This window comes from Arachis hypogaea, chromosome 9 (genome assembly GCF_003086295.3).
Source record: "Arachis hypogaea cultivar Tifrunner chromosome 9, arahy.Tifrunner.gnm2.J5K5, whole genome shotgun sequence".
NCBI lineage: Eukaryota > Viridiplantae > Streptophyta > Magnoliopsida > Fabales > Fabaceae > Arachis > Arachis hypogaea.
This window is the reverse complement of record NC_092044.1, coordinates 109,096,197-109,116,036: the sequence shown is the minus strand read 5'-3', so window position 1 is coordinate 109,116,036 and position 19,840 is coordinate 109,096,197. Positions and strand designations below refer to the sequence as shown.

The 19,840-nt window shown below is 34.7% G+C and overlaps 1 protein-coding gene and 1 long non-coding RNA gene across 2 annotated transcripts; one reads left to right on the top strand and one right to left on the bottom strand.

Annotated features, from left to right (window-relative positions):
* Window positions 1–557: 557 nt before the first annotated feature.
* LOC112711633 (uncharacterized protein At3g49055) lies at window positions 558–3,306 on the bottom strand. Its single transcript, XM_025764329.3, has 5 exons — window positions 2,560–3,306; window positions 2,349–2,425; window positions 2,040–2,268; window positions 1,310–1,850; window positions 558–1,084 (listed from the first exon to the last, which is right to left on the bottom strand). The coding sequence occupies exons 1-4, from the start codon at window positions 3,187–3,189 to the stop codon at window positions 1,539–1,541; spliced, it is 1,248 nt and encodes a 415-aa protein (XP_025620114.1). The 5' UTR covers window positions 3,190–3,306; the 3' UTR covers window positions 558–1,084; window positions 1,310–1,538.
* Window positions 741–1,961, top strand: LOC140175366 (uncharacterized). The gene is made up of 2 exons (XR_011866071.1): window positions 741–1,421; window positions 1,565–1,961. It is a non-coding gene; the product is annotated as an uncharacterized lncRNA (long non-coding RNA).
* Window positions 3,307–19,840: the final 16,534 nt, after the last annotated feature.

The window sequence follows — 19,840 nt, the reverse complement described above, 5'->3', positions numbered from 1 at the left end:
GAATGTGTATCATCATGGCCTGCAAATTTGCAATAGGACCTTCTTGTACTTGGAAGTTGGAAGAGTCTTAGAATTTCTGTGAGAGAGGGAATGTGACAATCTCGTTTCTTTGGCACATTCTGTTACTACTTCTTTACATATAGGCTTTCATAATACTTCATGAGAGAAAAATCCTCAGGTGGTTATCACCATTAAGAATTGGGAACTGTGTTACTGACTTACTGTAAGCAAAATGTTCACCGGAGAAATTTGACTGTGCACAGAATTAAGTAAGGGCTGTTCCAGATATTTTTCAATGTGATATTTACACTGGAAAATGAATCTTAGACAAATAAAAAAACATAATTCTCAAAATAAAATCGGAAGGGAATGCAACTTTTCTTTGTGTCTTCATCCCAGTGCATCTAGCAGATAAGATAAGCTTCCATGCTAGATGTCCTATCCTCAGTGCGAATGTGTTATGCAATTAAATTATTCTATTCAAGACAAGTTAGTGGGAAAGGTACAAAACTACATCAGAATCAGATGACATTTGTCCAACACGAGGCACCTCTGGATAATGGAAACCGAATTTTTATAAATGATTGGCTAATCTGATTATAATTTATACATGCAGGAACAGTTGTCATATATGCTGATCAGAGGTTGACAATCCATTTGCCTATCTTCTTTTTACACATCGTCTCCCCTACAAACAGTTCACTGCTATATGAATAAAACACTCATGAAAATTTATAGTTGTGCAAAGTTACAACTTTGCTCACTAATTATTGACTGTTAATACAAGTATACAAGTTGCCAACCACTCCATGGGGACTCAAATTCGAAATGAAAGTCAAGAATCTAGCTTGATGTGTTGAGGTGAGGTGCAGAATCAAGGGGTGAATTAGGCTTCTTGATTGAGCAAGATGATTTAAAAGCTTCAATGTGTGATTGGCATTTGAGATAGTCACCCTTGTTCTCTTCCAAGCACTTCTTCAAAGCTTCAACATCACATGATGAAACCAACTTCTTCGTCACACTGTCATTCTCTGCTTTACGATCCATAGCTTGCTATTAACTATTATTAAGAATCAACTGGCTTCTGAAATTCAGATCAAATTCCACCGTTTTCAATCAACAAAAATAATTTAATTCACCGAATCTTGGGTTTCGAGTATGAATATTGAATAACAGAGAAATTGAAAAGCTGGTACATCCTCAATTCCAATAATAGTATATTAGTCTTGAATTGTTTAAAAAAAATGAAGAAAAGAAAATGTAAATTGAAGGTTGAACGAAATAAAGGCATGAGCAAAAAGTGTCGTACCGTGACGGAATGCAAAGGTGTCAGTTATCTCCAGAAAACGAAGCGCGACTCTGCAAACCCTAACGCCACCCAGCGTCCAACAAGAAGACGCACACTACGGAAGCTATTTTCGGTATATTCGCTTATTATTTTTAAATAATAACTTAATAGCAATGAAACAAATTCTTATTCATTTAAATATTTTTTTTCTCCTAACTTGGATAGGTAAAAGATTTTTATTATTTACATGTCAGTAAAGCAAGGCATTCATTTCAGGGGGAGAGGCGAGGTTGAAAAGCTGCCATGGCCAACACAGACGCCTTCGCCTTCTTCGTTTGTGAGTAGTGCGTTCCCTCTTGTCTGCTTCCTCCAACTGTTTGGTGAGTTCCTCCAACCTCTCCCGAAGTTCCACTGCTCTTGTATCTGCCAGCTTCAACGATCTCTCTGCTGCTTCCTGCGCTGCTATTGCCGTTGCTGCCACCTCCTCTTTCAGCCTCAGCTTCCCCCTTGATATCTCCAATGCACCCTTCGTTTTCTGTAGTTCTAGCTTCAGTGCATCCACCTTATATACGTATCCCATATTAGATAATAATTGAAATAATTGAAAGCTTACTTGTACTTATCTTTATATGAAGTTCATAATTGAAAATTATTAAATAATAATTTAGTCAAATTTGTCTATCATCTAATAGTTAGTAAATATTAACTTTATATAAATATAATTTAGTTAATAAATATTAAAGTGTGTTACCAGTTTGTCACGCTCTTGAATCTCATTCTTTCCGGCTACTACTTCCAACTCACAAGCCTCCTTCCATCTTGCAACTTCCTCCTCCGCTTCTCTGATTTCCATCATAAACTCCTCTACGTTATGAGCCAACACTCTCTCTCTCTCTTCTAAGTCCTTGATGTACTCCTTGTTTTCCGCAATCTCTTTGCTTTGTTTCTCTGTCAGACATTGGAGCCTCTCTGTGTCTGACCTGCAATGAATGTGTCATACGTATTTTAGCATGCAATAACTGCATTGTATGCACTCTCCATATCTTTCCTGTCATAATACCTTGCTTCCTCCAAAGATCTCCTCAAATGAGTGATTTCAAGGCGTAAGTTCTTCATTATCCTTTCCACTGTTGAGGCCTTGCATTCAAAAGTAACAGAGGAATCTTCTATTACATGAATCTCCTTATTTATTCTTTTTTTAAACAACACATAAAAGATAAATGAATATATGATGAAGTCAAATGTTTAAAATACTCGTATGAAGTTCTTACCAGACTAACAACATGTTCACTCTCACTACTATCTGATTTAGTCTCTATAGGTTGGTCAACAGTGCCAGTCCCCATCATGAATCCAAAACCAACTTTGTGCAAACCAAATTCAGCAAACTGCAGAAGTGGCATCCTCTTATTATGCTCATTGCCTTTCACTCTCTTCTCCAATGCCTCTTTCTCCAACAATGCAATCCTCAGCAAGTTACTCACATCCCTATTCTCCTCGGTTAAACTTATAAGGCTGCTCTCCAATTCTCTCTTCTCTTTCTTCCTCAACTCTTTGTGCTTTTCAATCCTTGTTTCCACTTCCCTTGCATACCTTGAAACCAGTTTTAACACTTCCATTAGCTCATTTGATTCTGATTCTGGTTCCTCTGATAATTCTTTCACATAAGTTACATCCTCTTCTCCCTCTAATCCCTCTGCTACTCTAGACAAGCAATCCTTTATTGAGCTCAGGGATTCTAAAGCCTTTAACACCAACACGTTTTTCTCTTCTCCCTCAACTACTCTTTCTTTGAGATGTTTCAATTCTGTTCCTTTTGAAACGGGTTCAAAACAAGGAACAAAACTGTTACAATTTGAAGATGAGTAGGGCGATGATGGTTGAGGAGAGGAATGATCCATGTTGGTTGAAGAGAATGGCGGTTGCTTGGGGGATCTATCACACTGGAAGAAGAAGAAAAGTAGAGTTTCAAACCTAACAGTCAAACAGGGAAGGTTGGAAAATGCCACAACCTTTCAACTTTTGGGCGGGAGGGTTCACTACTCTTCATTCTAACTAATTATACCCAATCACATATTTGACTAAATCTCCAAAGTAGTCTTTCAAATTCGGCCGTGCACTAATGTTGTCCCTCAGTTTTCATTTGCACTAAATATACCCTCCAGTTTGAGCTCTGAACTATATAAAGATTTCTCTACTCAATTCCGGCATGAGTAAGCAGATGGAGTGCTGACCTGGCGCTGCCACATCCATCTAGGACGTCTGAAACAGCTAACTGATGTGGAATACCTTTTAAAATCCCCTAATGTAGTCCTCGACACCAATCATAAACCCTAATCATAGTTCTTCCTCCTTCCTTTCTTCTTTTTCTTCTTCTTGCCGTTGCTATTGTGTCCATGAGTGGCAGTCACATTTCAGGAAGGTCGAATCACTCCTCTTGATAGAAAATTGGACAAGGAACAATGTGCGAAACAAGCGTGGACTAATTTCGGAGTGGTGCGAATGTGGGCGTCGGCCGGTCCTTAGATGGTCAGGGACAGAGATAGAGACGCATCCTAATAAGCCGTTCTTCGGGTGCCCGATTATAATGTTAGTGCAGTAACTTCTTGAAATTTTAAGTATTGTTGATTTGAGGTAGATGTTTGCTAAGTTTGATGTATATTTGCATACTAGTAGAAAGAATTGGTGTAGGTTATTTGTTTGGGCAGATTCTGTACAAAATGAGGTGCCGGTAAAATTTGATGAAGAAAATGAGAAGGGTGAGATGAAGATGAACATTGCATAGAAGGTGGGTAAACTGGAAATAGATGTAAAAAATGTAAAAGTGGTGATCCAAGTGCTTGGTTTAGAATTTTTCATAGTATTTATATTTGTGTTAATGTTGGTGTTGAAGGTTTGAATATAATCAGTTCTTCTGCAATGCAGAACCATGATGTTAATGTAATCCATTTTATAAACATTGTAATTGATATAAGGTGGCTGCATGAATGATTGTACTCTTTGGTAGCTTGTTTCCCTGGTTTTGTTTTTATAAATGTAATTGAACACACAATTATCAAATGGATAAATAACAATAACAATAGGTAACTTAAAATATCATTCATAATTGATCCAAAATAACATTAATTAATCTAAAGTTCTGCAATAATACAGTGATGACAATAACACTAAAAAAAAAAAATTTAGCATTGTTTTAGCTATTTTCTAGTAACCTGAATACCGTAACATAATTGTAGAGAAGTCTATAAATCACCATCAACACACCAAAAAACAAGAAGAACATTGTCATAATTGTTTTATAAAATAACACAAACTTTCAGACTGACATTCTAAACCTATGGACATTAATAACTTTTTCTTGGGGCTTTGAATCCTGGGGTGGGCACAAACTTGAGAAAGCCTACCAACTGTGCTGCAGTGGCTTCGCTAGCTCCCTGCATTAGATTCAAGATTGTAAACCCTGTTAGAAGAGGTGACCTTCTTTTATGTAGCAACTTTGCAGGTCTGGTTGGTGTCTTCTTCTTAAGTGGATGATTCTACAGTGCAAACAAATGACAACATAAACAGACATAGAAATTAGAATATTCCAAATAGTTAAAATACATAATATGAAACCTTATGAGATAATACCTTTTGAGAGTCTTCTGCTTCAGAGTATGATGGCTGAGATAGATCAATCTCAACCTGTTGGACATCCACTTCCACAAGAGGGGTAGGATCAGCAGCTGCAGTGGCAATTACAATAGTACTAGTTGTTGTAGCATTTGCAAATGTAGTTGCAATGCCATTTTGAGCAGCATTCTTAGGGTCCTTTATAACAGCCTCAGCAACTTTGGCAGCAACAACAATAGCTTTTGCAGCATCGGCAGTTCTCTTTTTCTGACATCTTCTTTTGCTATGACCATTTTACAGACAATATTTGCAAGTAAATGATCGTAGTTGCCTCTTCAAAGTGGTAGTTGGCTTTGATTTCTTGTTAGAGTGTCCTCCTTCATCCGCATCTTTTTTTCTCTTGGTTTGGAGCTTTTTCAGTTTTCTCTTAACCAATGGTGCTAAAGGCCTATTGTATTCAGATCATTTCCATAATTGTTGGCCAGGTAGGGGGTTGATGTGGTGGCTGTATGTGACTTTGTATGACTCCATAGTTAATAACTTGTGACAGAAATCCTCTGGATACTTGTTCACTCTAGCAATAGCAGCACAAACATGTACACACGGGATTCCTGCAATAATAGAAACAACAACCAAATAACTAATTAAGTAACTAACTAATTAAATAACTAATTAAGTAACTAACTAACCGATTAACCAACTAATTAACTAATTTGGTGACTAAGTAATTAGGTAACTAAGTAGTTTAAGTAACTAAGCAGTTAGCTAACTACTTAGCTAAGTGAATGATTAACTAAGTAACCAAGTAACTAAATAACCAACTAAACATGAAAAAAATAATCCAGTAACTAATTAATGTATGACAAACTTGTGACAGAAAGTGAAAAGTATCACCAATTAGCATCCAAAATTGCATACTGCCCATAACATCTTTCTATCATTCTTCTTGAATCGAATACGCCTTCTCTCCTGGATGGTATACTCCCTAACAGCCTCTTTAAAATTTTACTTAGTATTAAACTTCATTCCAACCTCTAAATGTAACTTACCAAACCAAGCACCTCCCTAAAAATTGGAAACATCTCATTAGATTCATCCTCTTCCTCTAGCTCATCTTCAGAATTCGGTGTAGTCTTCAACTCCAATGAATGCCAAGAGTTGGCACCATCGGAATCAGTCCCAAGATCGTAGGCATCATAATTTTCAGACCTCCCATGAATCCAAGATCTATTTTAAAATCAGAAACATCCTCTACAAAAGCGTCGTCATCAACACATACATATCTCCTTCCCATTACCCTTTTGAGTACTTTTATTTGTAATTTTCTTTCTACTTTTTAGCTTACGTGAAGGAATAGGATCCCCAACACATGAATCAAACAAGCTGTCTTCCTTAACTGGTTTATAGGGCTCATCTTTTGAACTCTCATCAGAATTAAAGGAGCCTTCATCAGAGGACAACAACATTACAGGTATCTTGCTACCCTGCGGCTTTTTCTGACCCTTTGTGCAACCTACCCTAGTAGCAGATCTGAACCAATACCTCCTGCTCACTTTGGTTTGAGTTGGTTTAGTGGGGACTATCTTAGTCTTCTTTTTTAGTTGTTGTTCATTAGGCACCGTAGCTGAGGCTTTGACCTCCTGCTCACTTCGTCGCCTAATGTTAACAGTGGGAGTATCTTCAGCAATGGGATTAGCACAATGGTGTGGAATAGATGCTGCATTTTTTTTTTGCTTGCTCTCCAAGATCCCTTACTTGATCATCAACATATATCATAACCTCCTTCTCTTGCAGCAGTTCAGGAGATGAAACCTCATGTTCAATAAATACATCAATAAGACCCTGGTTTTGTGAACCCATCCGACACACTTTTTGTAACTCTGCATCAGTGTTTAACTTCCTCAAACCCACCTCAATGCTCTTCCCAAGTACAAGCCACCAAACTTCCTTCATTCTGTCATAACCTAGCTCCTTAAAGTAATTTCCCAGATAAAATACATCCAACCTATCCACCTCAACATCACCCAGGCAGCTTCTATTATCGGGATAGTACCCCATCTTTTCGTCAACACCCTTTTCAAAAGTTCCTCCATAATGAAATATAATATCCAAAACTTCATCCATCTGCACCATATATAAATAAACAAATTAAACACATGCAGCACTAACAGTGTATCACAACTCCGCATGAATAACATTAATGAAAAAATCCCTTGTTTCATATATAAAAAATAGAGCAAACAAAACCCCACCCTAACATAGTAACCACAAGAAACCTGACAGTATAATCATCTAAAAAAAATAGCAAACGCAAATGAAATCACCTCAAACAACCACTCAAATGAAGAATGATCAATGAGTAGCCAAAAAAAATTTCTTTTCAATCGGTAACAATATTGCTAACCTTGTTCAAACTCATGATGATGGTACCCTCTGGTTCAGCAACTTCCTATGGTTTGCATCCTTCCTTCTCCTGCTAACTCAGGAAATCGCAAAGGTGCCATACTGTCATGACATTCTTCGGAGGAGGAGGAGGACACGAAACAGTTTAAGAGAAGAAGAAAGACTTGTAAATGATCATCCTTGTCCAAGAAACTCTTTAATACCCCCTGTATGACAATACGACGCCGTTCTTTTTCATTCCCCCTACATGCAAAACAACATCGTTTCAGACGTCCTATGTGGACATGGCAACACCAGGTCAACGCTCCACCTGCTGACTCATGCCGAAATTGGGTAGAAGAATCTGTATGTAGCTCGGAGCTCAAACTGAAGAGTATATTTAATGCAATTGAAAAATAAAGGGCAACATTGATGCACGGGTCGAATCTGGGGGACTACTTTGGGAATTTAGTTGCACATATTTTATAAAAAAGTGAAATGATATTTATATTACTTTTTTAATATTAAAAATAGTTAATAGAAAATGAGAAAAATTAAAGTTTTATATATATATATATATATATATATATATATATATATATATATATATATATATATATATATATATATATATATATAAGTAAGTAAGTAAGTAACACAAACTTAATTTTTCTTTGATAAAATGTAAATTTCAAATGGAATGATATGCTTCCTAAAAAATGCTAAAGTAGTAATACCAAAGATTTATCGAATACAAGAAAGCTAGAGATTTATTTACTCAAACTGTGAGTGAAATTTCATTCCGGTCTCTAACAATTTCACAAAAAAAATTTTCGTCCTTTAACGAAAGCATAATTCTATTGCGACTCGTATCTATTACTTCCGTCAAACATTTTGATTCTTCTGTCAAAGTTTCTGTCAATAGAAGGAGTATAACTCCAATCTGGTCCCTAATCATCACCAACAACTACCACCATTCTCTGCATTTTTTTCTCCTCTCTATTATTTTTGGCCACCATCATCATCATCCACCACCATTTTCTGTTTTTGTTGCACCATTCCACTGTCATCGTTCTTTTTCTTTTTGATTAAACCAAAACCACAATATCTCTCCTCCTACTTCTCTGCTCACTGTCGGCAATTCCGCACTACCACGACTACCCTCTCTCTTTTTCTTCTCCTTATCCTCACAATCCCTTTCTCACTAACTTGTCCCTATCTCATTTGGTTTCACACTAAATTCCAAGTCTGCATTTCAAGTAGGGGACTTTGTCTCTATTGGGTTTCACACTAAATTCCAAGTCTGTATTCTAAATAGAGAACTTTACCTCGAACAATTTAAAACACCGACACACCCTATAATAACCAAATCACTCTTTCACATAAAAATCGATACTTTAAGTAAATATCTATACTCAATCATCAAAATCCAGAAAAAGGACAACTCATACGACGATGTCCCAAACTAAATTCAAGTATTTAAACAGATAAAATTACTCAATTGAAAGGAGGTGGTAGTGGATTAGTGCAGCGAAAAAGAAGAAGAAGGTGATAGTAGGTTGGTGCAGCGAGAACAGAGAATAGTAGTAGATGTTGGTGATTATGGTGGCCGAAAATGATGTTGAGGAGAAGGAGAGAAGAGAGTTGGCCTGGTGGTATTCTGGTTCGCATAAAGGAGGAGATGAGAAAAGAAAAGAAAAAGAGGGGGCAATTTGTCTATTAAATTGTTGACTTATGATCCACGTAGGCAAGATCCGTTAATTCTAGACGGAGACATTAATGGAAGGATAGAAGGTCTCATGGAGAGGTCGCGATGGAATTATGCTTTCGTTAAAGGGCGGAAAAAAATTTCGTAAAATTGTTAGAAGTTGGGGTGAGGTTTCACTCTCAAATTGTAGACCTAAAAACATAAATAATGAATATCTAATGACCCTAAAAGGTGAATTTTATGATGATTTTTATTTAATATCTAAATTATCTAAATTATCTTTTAAATAAAAAATAAATATTTTAAAATTATTAAATATTAACTAATTATTTATTTTAATAAATTAGACACCATTTATTAAGCATTATAGCAATCATCCAGAAATAATACTAAGTATTTATGCATCTATCATGTTTACTATGTTTACGTATTAACTTATTTTATATAAAAAATATCATTTGTAGTGATACTACACGTATAAATATATAAGATTTAAGTGTGCATATATTATACGCTTCTTTTTTTCGTATTTTTTATTGATATAATACAAAAAAATTTGTTAGAAGGTACAAAAATTTATTAATATAGTATAAAGAATTTTACACCTAATACAATTTTTTATATATATATAACACATAAATTTGTTAATATAGTTAAATTTTTGCACATAGTACGAAAAAATTTACATATAACACAAATTTATTGATGTAGTATAGAATTTTTTATACGTAGCCAAAAAAATTTTGCTATACAGTTTAAAAATTACTTCTGCTATTATTGTTGGGTTGTACCAAAATTTATATATTGCACTTCAAATTTTGTATGCTCAATAGTTTTGTTACATAACTCAAAGTTTATTTTTATTGTTGTTATTTTGAATTCTATGTTGTATACTAAAATTTATGTATTGTAAATTAAATTTTTTGTCAATAATTTTGATATATATATATATATATATATGAAAAGATGATGGTGATAATGAAAAAAGAGGAAAAGAAAAAAACAGAAATAAAAAATAAATAAAAGAAGAAAAAAAAGAAAAATGAGGAAGTAAAAGAAAAAGAGGAGACAATGACAATGAGAATAATGCAAAAGAAGAGAAAGGAGGAAGAGAAGAAGTTGCAAAAAAAAAAAAAAGAAAAAAAAAAGAGAAGAAGGGAAAAGACGAAGTAGATCAAGAATGTAATGAGGGAGGGCTAATGGGTCTTAATTAGACATGGTTGCACACTTGACCACCTAGTATTTCTATTCTAATATTTATATCAAATGTAAATTAGTTCATCAATAAAAAATAATATATATATATATATATATATATATAAAAAATAATTATTTCTATAAAGTACATATTAGAGTCAAAAAGATAAGTTAAAAATTAAAGGTGTAATCGTGTCAGATTAGGTCGAATTTAAGTGTAAATAAAAATCAAACCAATCAAAATTGTATTTAAATTTTACTTATACATAAATCGAAATTGGGTTTGGTTGGTATATTTTTTTGTAATTGTATCTAAATCGAACGGAATCATTTAAAACTAAGTTGGATCAATTCGAATGCCCAATCAAAATTAATTTTGTGAAAAACTAAAAAAATATGAAAAAAAGGAAAAAAAGTCTATAACACTAAGAAATAATAAAAAATAAATATATTACAGTAAAATTAGGATTAGGTCGGCAAAAATTATATATATATATATTTTATTTTTTAATATAATATTTGAGTAGTTAGGTGAAATTCTATTTGTTTAGATCATATATTTAAATTAATTAAAGTCGGATATAATCAATTTTAATCTAATTAAACTCGATTACCCGTCAAGTATAATAATATTTACGGTAAAATGGGGTTGGATTTAATTGGGAAGTAATGTAACCCACTTACACCCCTGTTAAAAATTGAAAATGAATGTGTGACCTTGCAAATGATGTGAATGTGTGAGGCTTTGCAAATTAAGTGTCACGACCTAATTTGACTGTGATTGGCGCTTAGAAAAATCTTCCTAAGTAAGTCTCAGAAATCGATATTACAAAAAACAGAATAAATAGTTTTTTAATTATACTAAAAGGTAACACATTCTCAACCTCATATTTACAACATACTCAGTATATTTATATAAAATTCGACTTAAATATTTACAGTAAAGCATAGTCTATTAGCTTTATTTACTAGAATATTTACAAAGTAACATACTCAAGTCATTAAAGTCAGATCATACCTGTGTCACATGGAGCAGTTTAACAAATCTAAAGAGTTTTAAAGCTATTTACACAAAACATCAAGCCCTTAAACAGTAAAGGGCTCACCAACACAAACAAAACTAGAGCAAAACTGATGAAGTTGGATTAGAATCAATACCCATATCTGAAAAAAATAAATAAAAGAACAACAGAGTGAGTTTTACAATTCAGTGAGTAAACAAAACATTTATAACCCCACAAGAGACAGTTGTTTAATTAGTAAACTCTTGGTTAAAATAAATCCACCTTAATAATAGTGACAAAGTTATACTCAAACACAATGATGATTAATTATAAATATCAAACATTCAAACTTCTTTATTTATAACAATATACGCGAAAGGTTATCTAATCCAGAAAAGTCAAAATAACAGACAGAAATCACACTTAAGTTGTTTTCCTTCGTGTGAGTTCTGAAGACATGTTCCACTAGTTTTGTGGACATGAAACAGATAGAAACCATTTCATCTCATATGGTCTTGAAAATTGCAATTATATACTGACAAGGTGCACCAAGTCTAACGCTTACTACCGCTAGCTGTAGTTTCTATCATAGAACTTTCCAAAATATTTTGACATACGAACTATGATCAAGCTAAAGGTTGTCAACAAATCAATAAATACATCATCAATTCAATAGTAATAATTCATGTAATAACTTTATCCAAATTCAATACTAAATTTACTTTCAAAGTGTATATGCAAAATAATATTTACATTATAGTTTAATTTTTCAAATAATCACTTCATTCGTTTCAACGTAAAATATCATGTCTCAAGTGAAATTTTCTTTGTAAAATATTTAACATAAACATCATATTAACAAATAAGTTAGTAAATAATTAAATAATAAATTATGAAATTGTTTTCAATAGTTATAAAAATGATGTCAATGCTAAAATTTAACCATAGATACAAAGTTTACTCACAGACTAAAATCCAAGAAAGGAATTTCTACTCCACAGATTCCAACAAGCAAGGAGAGTGGTTCCTTTGAGTATCCAATACACAAACATAACGATAATAACTCTAATAAGTTAATCTTAACATCAATTAATATAATAGAACCTATATACCAAATAATCCCAAATTCTATCTTACCCTAACCTTAATTTTTCGGATTTATTAATACCTATAATTATAAACATGACAAAAATTAAATATATAGATAATTATCAAGCTAAAGAATCACCTTAATGTCTTAATAATTGGTAATACTTGAATTAAAGGTGGTTTTCCTCTTCTTCAAGCTTAGACTACTTCAATGAAATTTTGGAATAAAAACCAACATAAGAGAGCACAATAAATAAGGCATAATAGAGTTGGAATAGAAGAAGAGTAACGAAATTGATGAAATAAAAATGTATGGAATTATTGTTGAAGAAATGGCATGAGGGGGAGGAGGGGAACGTATCTTGGCGGTGAGGAAGGGTAAAATGTTGGCACAGTGTGTATAAGGTGATTCTCAGAGTGTGTGTATCGTTGGAAGTGAAGGAAAGAAAGAAAAGGTTACGAGCTTGGCCCATCTGTGGGGTTTTATTATTATTTTTTTTTGTTATTAGGCCCTACAATCTCCCCACCTTAAAAAATTCGGTCTCCGAATTTAAAACATAAAAATACCTTAAGTTTCGAACAAATACAGATGTTTGTCACGCATTATATTCTCAAGTTTCTAGGTTGCTCTTTTCTCCAAATGGTTCTTCCAGACTACTTTTACCAAGGCTATTTCTTTAGAACGTAACTTCCTTATTTGTCGATCAATTATAGCAATAGGTTCTTCTTCAAACGATAGATCCTCTTTTAATTCCACTGATTGGAGAGTAAGTACATGAGATGGATCATGAAGATATTTACGTAACATAGACACGTGGAATACTGGATGAATCATAGACAAATCAGGTGGTAGTGCCAAGCGATACGCTACTGCGCCTATTCGTTCCAAGATCTCAAAAGGACCAATATAGCGAGGACTTGTCCTTTTTGCCAAACCTCGTCACACCCTTCATAGGTGACACTCGGAGAAAAACTTGATCACCCACTGAGAATTCTAAGTTACGTCTCCTATGATCAGCGTAAGCCTTCTGTCTACTTTGAGATGCCAATAAACGTTCCTTGATCAAGCGAATTTTTTCAATTGCATATTGTACCAAATTGGGTCCCAACAGTTTGATTTCACCAACTTCAAACCATTTGACTGGTGATCTACATCGCCTTCCATAAAGAGTCTCAAATGGTGTCATTTGGATACTGGCTTAGTAACTATTATTATAAAAAAAACTCAATCAAAGGTAGATAGCTATCCCAATTTCCACCAAAATTCATAATACAACATCTTAACATATCTTCCAAAATTTGAGTTGTTCTCTCAGATTGTCCATCTATCTGTGGATGGAAGGCTGTACTAAGATCTATCTACTCTTGTTCCTAGTGCATTTTGAAAAGATTCCCAGAAATGAGAGTTAAATTGTGGCCCACGATCTGAGATAATGGATACTGGGGCTCCATGAAGCTTGAATATCTCATCAACATAAAGCTTAGCATATCGGTTAGCGGTATAAGTAGTTTTCCCAAGAAGAACATGAGCTGACTTCGTCATTCTATCTACTATCACCTAGACTGAATCGTAGCCCTTAAAACTACGAGGTAAACTTGTCACAAAGTCCATGATAATTCTCTCCCATTTCCATTTAGGTATCTCAATATGTTGTAGCAGCCTTGCAGGCCTTTGATGTTTAGCTTTAACTTGTTGACAAGTCAAACAACGAGAAAAAAAAGTACTTACATCTTTCTTCATGCCTTCCCACCAAAACAATTGCTTCAAATCTTGGTACATCTTATTAGTGCCCGGATGAATGTATTTAGAATTGTGAGCCTTCTCCATAATAATTTTCTTTAAGTCATTGTTATTTGGCACACATAAACGGTTACCACAACGTAAAACACCTTGATCAAGAGAAAAATCTGAGTTCTTCCCGTTGTGAACATCTTCCATTAGCTTTCATAACTTTGGATCATCAACTTGCGCAGACTTGATTTGTTCTATTAGAGAGGACTGAGATCGTACATAAGCTAAGAGTGGTCCTGACCCTTCGAGTTTAAAATATACACCCTCAAATTCCAACTTGTGAATCTCTTGCACTAAAGGTCTCCTTGATAAAGCAATGTGATTCAAACTACACATAGATTTTCTACTCAATGCATCAGCAACTACATTAGCCTTACCTGGATGGTATAAGATAGTACAATCGTAATCCTTAAGCAACTCCATCCATCTACGTTATCTGAGGTTAAGATCTTTTTGTTGAAAGATATACTTTAAGCTCTTGTGATCTGTATAAATCTCACATGTTTTTCCATAAATATAACGTCTCCAAATCTTTAAAGCAAAAACCAATGTTGCCATTTCTAAATTATGAGTTGGATAATTCTGCTCGTGTTTCTTAAGTTGTCCAGATGCATAGGCGATGACTCTACCATGCTGCATAAGAACACATCCAAGTCCTACCCGAGATGGATCACAATATACCGAATATCCTCCGGATCCTGAAGGTAAAACTAGAATTGGGGCAGTAGTCAAACACTTCTTAAGCTTTCGAAAGCTTTGTTTACATTCATAAGTCCACTGAAATTTTACATTCTTCTGAGTCAACTTGGTCAAAGAAGCTAATATCTTTGAAAAATCTTTAACAAAACGTATGTAGTAGCCTGCCAACCCTAAAAAGCTACGGATCTCTTTTACTGATGTATGTCTTGACCACTGTTGGATGGCTTCCACTTTCTTTGGATCCAATTTGATTCCATCCTTTGATACAACATGACCTAAGAATGATACTTGGTCTAACCAAAACTCACACTTAGAAAATTTTGTATATAGTTTGTGATTTCTTAGAGTTTGGAAAACAACTCTTAGATGATGCTCATGTTCTTCCTCACTCTTGGAATACACTAGAATGTCATCAATACAGACAATCACAAAGTGATCTAAAAAAGGTTTGAATACACGGTTCATCAAGTCCATAAAAGCAGCTGGGGCATTAGTTAAACCAAAAGGCAGCACAAAAAATTCATAGTGTCCATATCGAGTTCGAAAAGCCATTTTTGGAATGTCTTCTCCTTTAATCTTTAATTGATGGTATCCAGAATGAAGATCTATCTTGGAAAAACAAGAAGCTCCTTGGAGTTGGTCAAACAAATCATCAATCCTTGGAAATGGATACTTGTTACGAATAGTTACTTTGTTAAGTTGTCAGTAATCGACACACAATCGCATTGAACCATCCATTTTCTTTACAAAGAGGACCGGAGCTCCCCAAGGAGAAGTATTAGGATGGATAAATCCCTTGTCTAATAGCTCTTGCAACTGAATTTTCAACTCTCATAATTCCGCGGGAGCCATGCGATAAGGAGGAATCGAAACAGGAGAAACCCTTAGGGGTAAGTCTATGAAAAACTCTACCTCCCGTTCTGGTGGTATGCCTGGTAGTTCCTCTGGAAACACATCTAAAAATTTCCTAACCATGGGAACTTGATCTATGCTAGGTACTTTGGCTTCAACGTCCTAACTACTGCAAGAAATTCTTGATTTCCTTTATCCATCAAGTGTAAAGCACTCGGAGAAGAGATAAGATTAGCTAAGGTAGAACAACCCTCACCAAAGAAAACAAAGGGTGGAATGTTTGGAATGCCAAATTTCACTGTTTTGGAGTAGCAACTTACATCGACATGATAAGAGGATAACCAGTCCATGCTCAAGATGATATCAAATTCATTCATCATTTTAAGAAGGATCAAATCAACTAAGGTATCAATAATATTCGCTCTAACAATGCAAGATCGATAAACATATTGATCTATTGCAGAAACTCCAAGTGGAGTACCAACATAAAATGGGCAGTCTAATACTTGAAATTGCTTATCTAAATGAGATACAAAATATGGGAAAATATAGGAGTGATGAGAACCCAGATCAAACAATACTTGAGCATCTAAGGAGCAAACTTGTAAGGTACCTGCTATCACTGCATTTGAAGTCTGAGCATCTTGACGGATTAAAGCATGAATCTGTGACTGATCTTTTCCACCTTGTGTTACACCTTTGTTATTAGACCCTCGACTACCAGATCCTCTACCTGTGCCCTTAACTAATGGAGCTTAAGAATTTCCAAGCGACATAGCTGAGAAAGATGGAGTGGATGTTGCAGGTAGTACTAAACTTTGAATGGAACTTTTTTGAGGATGAGGACAATCTCTACGAAGGTGATCAGTCTGTCCACAACCATAACATGCTCCAGTACTCTTAAAGCATGCTCCAGAATGATACTTCCCACAATACTGACAAGGTAACCTAAGAATTTCTGAAGGCTTAGATCTCTGCATGCTTGGTTCAGATGCACTCCTAGCTCGACTCCCTAAAACTGAGGTACCCTTTGAGGCAGCTTCAGAATGGTTAACCCCACCTGATTGTGTTTGTGGGCGATTTTGATGACCTGATATGTCCCATAGCTTGATCCTCCAGAAAAAGCTCGTTGTGTACATTTCTTTTTACCTATTTTTTTGTTCACTCTCATTTCCTCCAATCCAGGTTCAATACCATAAGCAGCATTCACAATTTCTGAATAGGTCATGCTCCCAACCATGGGTGAAAGAGTAGTGAAGTAAGAATTTGCTAGTCTTCGAACAAATCTCTTGATTCTCATGATATCCGGAGTCACTAAGTGCTCAGCATATCTAGAAAGCTCGGTGAAACAATTCTCATATTGCATCACAGACATACCAGGAGTTTGCCTCAACTTCTCAAAATCAGTGGCATTTTTCTCCTTTATGCTAGTAGGAAGGAATCTTCCCAAAAAGATCTCAACAAACTCATCCCACAAAAGAGGTGGCATTCGACGTGCCCTTCTACTTTGAAGAAGTGTTTCATACCAATGATAAGCATGTCCTATTAAATTGTATGTAGCTAGATCCACCGCTGTGTCATCCCGACATCTAAGGGCTCGAAAAGCTTTGTTCAAGCTGTCAATGAAAAACTGAGGATCGTCCTCCAGAAGATTTCCAGAGAAAGTAGGCGGATTTAGCTTAAGGAAGGATTAGAGAGTGACAATTCGTTCCCCAAGGGGTTGTTGGTTTTCTTGATTAAGGACATTTGGCCCCGTAGAAGGTGGGACTCTAACTTCTCTTCGATCAGTCAAGGACTCCACAAGATTATTAATAATTTGATGAAGTCCTCGTATCTCAGCAGCAACATTCATTGGTTCTTCTGTGATAGTCGCACCTCTGCCTCGCCCTATTGGTCTTCTACGACTAGCACCCCATTGACTGAGTGGGGGAGAAGGTGCTCTATTAGCTTCAACATTAGGAGCATTATGTGCTCGTGCCCGTGGAGTAGGATTACAACATTTAGGTAGCATCTTCCACCTAAGAATGAATGATTATATTAAATATAGATAGATTCAAACACAGAAAATAATAAAAACACACTTATTATTATTATTATTATTATTATTATTATTATTATTATTATTATTATTATTATTAACATTTCTATAAGTCCTTAATAACATCACAATTTGTGAAAATGGACCGGCTTCCATTTACACAATCATAATCTTACTACAGGACAATTACTCCATATCACACAAGAAAATCCGAACTCTGATATTAAGTTCCATTGCCAATGAGATTTTGCAACTTTATTCCTATGATCAAGTGGGTTTATACTAAAATTGTTACATAATCATTTAACTAAATATAATTTTTTTTTCTGAAGGAAAAGTATAAGGAACCAAAAGTTTATCAGCCAAAAATTAAACAAAACTATATTAATTTATATCAATAATTAATTAATTTTTTAAATTTTTTAAATTCAAAATTTAAAAAATTTTAAATTGATTAAGTAAACCTAATTAAAACCTATAAAAACCTTCCTCTTTTTTCTCACATTAATCTATCCACTTTTAACAATCACAAATTCGAAAAATATATAAAAGAACATCCATTTAATATGAAAAAGAAACATTCTAATACTTAGTAGAAGAAACATCCGTATATATTAACTCGTAAAAATTTTGAATTCATCCAAAGGTATTTGGCTGAGTTTTGGCTGATATGCTTTTGGTTCCCTAGCTTTACTCTATTCTGAATTGTTATTTATGCGATTAGTTTAGAATGCAATTATTAATTTGTTATTAACAATGAATATTTTTTAACGATAGTTTAATGAGTTAATACTCAAATTGGCTCCTGAAATTTGACCCCCGACTCAATTTAGCCCTTTTGGTTTCAATTGACTCAAATTGTACCCTGAAATTTTGATCCGCGCCTCAAATTGGCCCTTCTGGCGTTTTCCGTCACCGAAAAGCTGAGCTGTCAATTTTCGTTGACACCTGGCACCCTTGCAGTTAGATGACATGGCAAAATGTTTGAAGGCATCAATTTAACCCCTAAAAATTTTAAATAAAACCTAGAAGTCCCAATTTCCCCAAATCGTAAGAGTGTCTCGAAGAGTTGAGAAGAATGTTGGGAAGCAGCAGCCAAGGCTTAGGTAGCTCTAGTAGAGCTCGTTCGCATGGTGGGTGGGTGAAGAATGCACACCGTGACAAAGGTGACAGAGGTGACAGAGGTGGAAAGGTTCCGCATTGGTGCGGTTGTGGGTTGCGTCCTATTCTTCGATGGTTTGGGACAGATTCCAATCCAGAAAGACCATTCTGTGGATGTTCTAACTATAATGTAAGTTGGTTAAATTGTTGCAAGCTGATTGTGTGTCTTATTTCTCAAATGCTTGTTGATTTTGTAATAGTTCTTCCTTTCAATTTTTTTTTCTTTTGAATTTTTGGTGTTGTAGACTACTGGTAAGAGATGGTGTGACTTTTTTAAATAGACAGATGTTGAAGAAGAAGAAGCCATAGTTGGCAGAAATGAAAGTTCAGTTAGTGAAGACCATTGAAAAATATCTTTGGAATGAAAAATTAGTGTAGTTGAAGCTGAAATTAGAATATTAAAAATGTGGAATATTATGTTGTCTATGTTTGTTATTATTTTTGGAATTGTGATTGTAGCTTATGGATTAGGTGGGATGAAATATATGTAACTATGATGTCAGTTATGTGAATGAAGCATTGCTATGTATTTAATGACAAAATAGAAATGGAATTTTATGTTCTCTTGGTAATGATATATCTTGTAAAAATTCTTTAAAAGTGAGATTATACAAAAGATGAGGTATAACTTATGACCAAATAAGTATCAGAAGAGCATAGTTTGTTCAAATTGGTGAAGCTGCTTGAGTCTGTATATGAAGACAAATCAAGAGCTGGCTCTGATAATGATATATGTGCACTGTTCCCCCATTGTTCTTTGCATAGAAGCACATCTCTATTAACTCTTTGTCATGACTTAGTGCTCGCAGTCCACTCTTCATAGGTTTACCAGGAACAAGCCACCAACACTCAACCATGTTATCATAACCTAGGATCTTGTAGTAGTCTCTTAGTGAAAATATATCTAATACGTCCTCATCCAGCCCAGTCAACTCATCAGTGTGATCATTGTCATAAACCAAACTGCCATTTGGTTTGGTGACAAAACTGCCTCCATGATGATACACAATCATTATAC